Genomic DNA, 6,782 nt, shown 5'->3' with positions numbered 1-6,782 from the left:
TACAATAATAATATACGTAGACGTGCATGCCCAACACCACCAATAACTCCTTCACCACCCCCATACTAAAAGGAATATGGTGCATATGATCCCCCTCAGACACCAATTGGGACCTGCAATTATCAGACATTTTTAGATCATGTCCTGTAGATATTCCAATAATATAAATAATAGGAATAGCCCTTTAGTTAATAGACTGATACACAATATACTTATGAAAATCCCTTTTATATGTGGGACCCTCAGCAGCTGCATAGATTTCAGCATGGGCCATGTGTGTGTGCAGGTACGGATCACGCACCCCTACAGCCGGTCCTATGTGCACCCCATATAGCCTCATATTTTAGTATGAACTTAAAGGGAACCTGTCATGCTGACTATGGTGTCTGATCTGCAGGCAGGATGTAATAGGGCAGCTGAAGCTGATAAGATTGATATTTTTATAAGAAAAGTGTCACTAAAAATTGCATTTTATTCATTGAAGTTCCCAGTGTTTGTATGCATGAGTCCAGTGGGCGGTCCTATTCAGTGATTGACAGTCTTCCCTGTATAGTTGTGCATTCTGAGATGGCTGTCAATCACTAGTTAGACCGCCTACTGGACTTATCAATACAAACAGCAGAGATGTTTAATGAATAAAATACGAATGACACTGAATAGCTTTCCCTGGACACCAATCATTGCGCCCAGCTTCTCCTTCACTGTACTGTGCTCTGTACATCCTGATGTAGGAGCAGTGGCGTAACTTGAAACTCATGGGCCCCGATGCGAGAGTTCCAACGGGGCCCCCAAATATTTTAAATCTCTAATAAGAATAGTCTTTTTCTATAGGCCAAAGGGACTTTTAGGGCCCCCTAGGCTCCAGGGCCCGGGTGCGATTGCAACCCCTGCACCTGTTGTAGTTACACACTGTGTAGGAGCCCATGTCGCTGCTATGCTGCTCCAAGGGACAGTGGGTGCCTTCCAGGTTGGTCTTGTCTCCATTTAATGGATAGGGGGGAAAACAAAGTAGAAAAAGTGCATAAGTACCAAAAATGGGGCCGGAGCCGCAGGACCTCCTTAGTTTTGTGCTGGTGTCAGGCAACAACTGAAAGGGGTCACCTTTTTATCTTTACCATTGATCCAGTTCCACCACACCTGAGTCTGTAGGTAGCTGCATAAAGCACCTGACTTTGTTTACAGTCTCCCATAGCAACCAATTGTTCTAAAAACACAGAGTTACAATGTATCTAGGGAAGCGTTAGAACTAATCACCGGATACAAAGAGAGCAGCTATATAGATGGCGAAACGCGAAACCCAACACGAGGGGTATATAGATGACGTCACATCTCTATGGTGAGGGTATACAAGCAGATAAAGGGGTGGGGGTGGGGGGGTCTAAGACAACTCCAGTCTACAGATGACCATAATAATACTATAACATCACTAATAATTTGAAATTCTGATAATCCAGAAAATCTCATAATCCGGCACTCACTTCCAACTCAGAAATACTGGATTGATATACCAGAACTTCACACCCACAAATGCGATTATTTCTAATGCTGCGTTCTCATCATCTGATAATACAGAATATTTGATCATCCAGCTCCTCCACTTCATTTAATACAGGAAATGAGGAATGTTTGCCTGGTGTCAGGTCAGGTTCATGGCATCAGGGCCTGAAAAAGTTTATTAATTTTTGATAGCTATAACTATAATTTTTTTTTAAATTATTGGGCTTTCACAATGTGATTTTTGTTGTTTTTTTATGTTTTTATATGTAAACTTTTTAATTTATTTTTAGATTTTTTTAAGCTTAAAGTTTACAAATTGCAAGCATAATTATATTTTTACTCTTTTTTCTTGTAATCATATAGTATCATATTAGAGGTGATATCCTTTGGATTATTTATATATATTTTTTGTAGTTTATTTTTTGCTCGTTATTATTATTTATACAACAGGAGCAGACACAGAGAAAAGGCCCCTGAGCAAGAGCAATACTAATCATAATGCACACTTCCACCTGCTTTTGAGGCAGTAGTGGCCCCCTTACCTCTTGGGCCCCTGTGTGGCTGCTCAGGTGGCACCAATAATGGTATATGTCGGCCCTTTTATATACACTCTACAATATATTCTACTTGCGTTGATACATTGTAGTAAACGGTCAGGATGGGGGCAGATTTGTGCAGCTTCTGAATATTATGTTGGAATAATTGAAGCTGATATAAGTTACAGAAGAGGCAATGATACTAATACTAACACAACCCGAGGTCTCCGCAGTCTGTGCTTCCTTCTATTTACTTTTTCCCTCCTTTTTCCCACTTTTCCCTCCCTCTGGGTTTCCCTCTCTGCTTCCCTCCATTCTCCTCTGCCCTGGAGGTGATACCTGGTAACGGTTGTGTTGTGTTATACACAGGGCAGGGCTCTCATGTCCTGGAGACTGGGGGGTCACCTGCCCCGGACCCCTCTCACCGCCCTCCTGTTACTAAGGACTCTGCTGACTCCTATATATAGAGAGAGAGGAGGACACAGAGGACAGAAACCCTCCACATCCGAAGACCTAACTTATCGGAGCTTGGAGATCTACAGCCGACACCATGGTGAGTGCCCGATCTCATTTCTAATTGACTTTTCCTCTGATTGTTCCACTCCTGATGTAAAATACTAACCAAATACTGAATGTGTGAACGTGGCTTTATATGGCTAATCCTGATGTATACGTCATTGTATAATATAATTTATTGTATGTTGTTCAATCTGATCTCATCTACACAATCTTATCCAATCTTCTATGCTTTATACACAGTCTAATCTATATGTGTCTGTACAATCTCATGTATCTGATCTCATCAACACCGTTTTACGTATTATTTATGTTACTTCCCAATGAAATCTACATGTGACTGTCCAATTTCATTTATCTTTGACTTTCTAATATAATACGTTTGTGTCTGTCCAATCTAATCTATCTGATCTGAGCTCTTATGTTATACATTTTATATTATATGCAAAACCATAACATGTGCAGCTCTCCAATCTCATCTATTCCATCTGCACCTGAGCACTGTCGTGTATCATACATGTAACTGTCCAATCTCATCTACTATATCTGTGGCTGCTCAGTGTAATCTATCCTATGTGCAACTATCTATTCTCACCTATCACACTGTCCATTCTGATCTATTATATGTGCAGCTATCTAATCCGAGCTATCATACATTATATGTAACTGCCCGGTCTGATGTATTATGTCTGATCTCCTGCCCCATATATGTGACCTATGAGTGATTGTCCAGTCTCATCTGTTCTGTGTCCTATCTCCAATAGAAACGACTTATTCCAATGTATCAGTCCGGTCTGTGGGATATCTGGGACGTGTTACATACACCTTCCATGTGACTAATTCTGATGCATGCAGTCTGACCCCAATCATATACCCTATCTACCCCATACAGAGGGAATGTATCTCTATCCACGTTGGCCAGGCTGGAGTCCAGATTGGCAATGCCTGCTGGGAGTTGTACTGCCTGGAACATGGCATCCAGCCGGACGGGCAGATGCCCAGTGATAAGACCATCGGTGGAGGAGACGATTCCTTCAACACCTTCTTCAGTGAGACAGGGGCTGGTAAACACGTCCCCCGCGCTGTGTTTGTGGACCTGGAGCCCACTGTGATCGGTGAGTATAGTGAAGATCTGGAGACATAAGCGGGCAGATGGTTCTGGATCTCAAACATCTCCTTTGTTTCCCTCCTACAGACGAGGTGAGAACTGGAACCTACAGACAACTGTTCCACCCTGAGCAGCTCATCACCGGCAAGGAAGATGCCGCCAATAACTACGCTCGTGGCCATTACACCATTGGCAAGGAGATCATTGACCTGGTGCTGGACAGGACCCGCAAGCTGGTGCGTTCATTGTACTGGTCCCAGGCTTAGAAATGTTTGCCATCTTCTTAGCTAAGATCTAGGAGAGGAGGGCTGACAATGAAAATGTACCTTAAAGGAAATCTGTCACAACCTTTGAGCTATCTAAACTATTACTATGGGCATACAGGTTATAGACTGCTGAAAAAGTCCTCGCTGTAGGTCTCACATCAGATGCCTTGTTGCCGATAAATAATCTTTCATCACTTTATGTAAATGAGCTCTTCCAGATTCTGGGGAGGATGTTGCCTGGAAGATTCAAAGTTTGGTTAGTGAATCAGTAAAAACACTTCTTTTGTGAACACATATCGTGATGGAGCCAAATAGCATCTTTTCTTTTCTGTATCCAATAAGTCATGCTGATAAATTTCAAATATGTCTGTTCATCAATCAGAGTTAATTTTTTCAACACAGAGCACTAAATACTCAGCAGACATAGAGTTAAATAAAGCAATTCTGTCTTCCTGTGGTGACCACTAGAGGGAGCTCAAGAGCTTGGTGTATACTTTGTTATGACTATCAGGATCAGAATGCAGTACTAAGCTCCCCCTAGTGGTGGCTGGGGAGAAATAACACAGTTATATCTAGGTATTTCCTATTTGACACCCTAGAATTGTTTCATAAATACTTGTTAATTTTTCCATACATTAATGTCTTCTGTGTTCCTCCAGGCGGATCAGTGCACAGGTCTCCAGGGCTTCCTCATCTTCCACAGTTTTGGTGGTGGCACTGGATCAGGCTTTACCTCACTCTTGATGGAACGTCTCTCCGTTGACTATGGCAAGAAGTCCAAGCTGGAGTTCTCCATCTATCCTGCCCCCCAGATCTCCACCGCTGTGGTTGAGCCATACAACTCCATCCTCACCACCCACACCACACTGGAGCACTCAGACTGCGCGTTCATGGTGGACAATGAGGCCATCTATGACATCTGCCGCAGGAACCTGGACATTGAGCGCCCGACCTACACCAATCTGAACCGTCTAATCGGACAGATCGTGTCCTCCATCACAGCCTCTCTCAGGTTTGATGGCGCTCTGAATGTGGACTTGACAGAGTTCCAGACCAACCTGGTGCCCTACCCTCGTATTCACTTCCCCCTGGCCACCTATGCCCCCGTCATCTCTGCTGAGAAAGCTTACCATGAGCAGCTCACAGTGGCTGAGATCACCAATGCTTGCTTTGAGCCGGCCAACCAGATGGTGAAATGTGACCCCAGGCATGGCAAATACATGGCCTGCTGCCTGCTGTACCGCGGTGATGTGGTACCTAAGGATGTCAATGCCGCTATTGCCACCATCAAGACCAAGCGTACCATCCAGTTTGTGGACTGGTGCCCAACAGGGTTCAAAGTTGGTATCAATTACCAACCACCAACTGTGGTTCCCGGTGGAGACCTGGCCAAGGTGCAGCGCGCTGTGTGCATGCTGAGTAACACCACCGCCATTGCCGAGGCCTGGGCTCGCCTGGACCACAAGTTTGACCTCATGTACGCCAAGCGAGCCTTCGTGCACTGGTATGTGGGAGAGGGCATGGAGGAGGGAGAGTTCTCTGAGGCTCGGGAGGACATGGCCGCCCTGGAGAAGGATTACGAAGAGGTCGGCACTGACAGCGTGGAAGGAGAGGGGGAAGGAGAGGAGGGAGAAGAGTATTAAATGGCTGCATTACATGTATCAGATAAAATGTTCCTTTTTCAGACACCTTTCAAATAAATATTTTCTGTTTTTCCCAGGGCTATGGAGTCGGTAAGCCAAACCTTCGACTCCAACTCCATGGCACTGCCTCACTACTGAGCATGTACATAAAGTGCAGCACAGATTCATCTCAACTAAAAGCCGAGATCAGGAACAGAACAGACATTTATAGGACATTTCATAACTTTCCAAAATTCTTATGGAAACATTTACAGCACATTCTGCATTGTACTACTGTACCCAATGTATTATATATTTTAAGAGACGAAGTCGGTCCATTTCATACTGACGCCACCAAAATGGACACCAACTCTGACTCAACAGCCCTGGTTTTTACAGCCTTAAAGCAAAAGAGTTACATCCTGTATTATACTCCAGAGCTGCACTCTCTATTCTGCTGGTGCAGTCACTGTGTACATACATTACATTACTGATCCTGAGTTACATCCTGTGTTATACTCCAGAGCTGGACTCTCTATTCTGCTGGTGCAGTCACTGTGTACATACATTACATTACTGATCCTGAGTTACCTCCTGTATTATACCCCAGAGCTGCACTCACTATGCTGGTGCAGTCACTGTGTACATACATTACATTACTGATCCTGAGTTACATCCTGTATTATACCCCAGAGCTGCACTCACTATTCTGCTGGTGCAGTCACTGTGTACATACATTACATTACTGATCCTGAGTTACATCCTGTATTATACCCCAGAGCTGCACTCACTATTCTGCTGGTGCCATCACTGTGTACATACATTACATTACTGATCCTGAGTTACATCCTGTATTATACTCCAGAGTTGCACTCACTATTCTGCTGGTGCAGTCAGTGTGTACATACATTACATTACTGATCCTGAGTTACATCCTGTATTATACTCCAGAGCTGCACTCACTATTCTGCAGGTGCAGTCACTGTGTACATACATTACATTACTGATCCTGAGTTACATCCTGTATTATACTCCAGAGTTGCACTCACTATTCTGCTGGTGCAGTCATTGTGTACATACATTACATTACTGATCCTGAATTACCTCCTGTATTAAACCCCAGAGCTGCACTCACTATTCTGCTGGTGCAGTCACTGTGTACATACATTACATTACTGATCCTGAGTTACATCCTGTATTATACTCCAGAGCTGCACTCACTATTCTGCTGGTGCAG

At 43.8% G+C, this 6,782-nt stretch overlaps 1 protein-coding gene across 1 annotated transcript; it reads left to right on the top strand.

Moving 5' to 3' along the window:
- The first annotated feature begins 2,194 nt into the window (after positions 1-2,194).
- Positions 2,195-5,642, top strand: LOC141049245 (tubulin alpha-1A chain-like). Its single transcript, XM_073545470.1, has 4 exons — positions 2,195-2,586; positions 3,442-3,664; positions 3,745-3,893; positions 4,583-5,642. Exons 1-4 carry the CDS (start codon positions 2,584-2,586, stop codon positions 5,564-5,566), a joined length of 1,359 nt encoding a protein of 452 aa, XP_073401571.1. The 5' UTR covers positions 2,195-2,583; the 3' UTR covers positions 5,567-5,642.
- Positions 5,643-6,782: the final 1,140 nt, after the last annotated feature.

The sequence above is a fragment of the Dendrobates tinctorius genome, unplaced genomic scaffold (genome assembly GCF_039654945.1).
Source record: "Dendrobates tinctorius isolate UK_male_01 unplaced genomic scaffold, ASM3965494v1 ptg000143l, whole genome shotgun sequence".
NCBI lineage: Eukaryota > Metazoa > Chordata > Amphibia > Anura > Dendrobatidae > Dendrobates > Dendrobates tinctorius.
This window is presented reverse-complemented; position numbering and strand designations above follow the sequence as displayed.

Bases quoted from the DNA above. Each gene is read 5' to 3' on its own strand.
- LOC141049245 (XM_073545470.1), top strand. The intron at 3,665-3,744 runs GTGAGTATAGTG...TCCCTCCTACAG, and splicing joins CCTGGAGCCCACTGTGATCG to ACGAGGTGAGAACTGGAACC. The intron at 3,894-4,582 runs GTGCGTTCATTG...GTGTTCCTCCAG, and splicing joins TGGACAGGACCCGCAAGCTG to GCGGATCAGTGCACAGGTCT.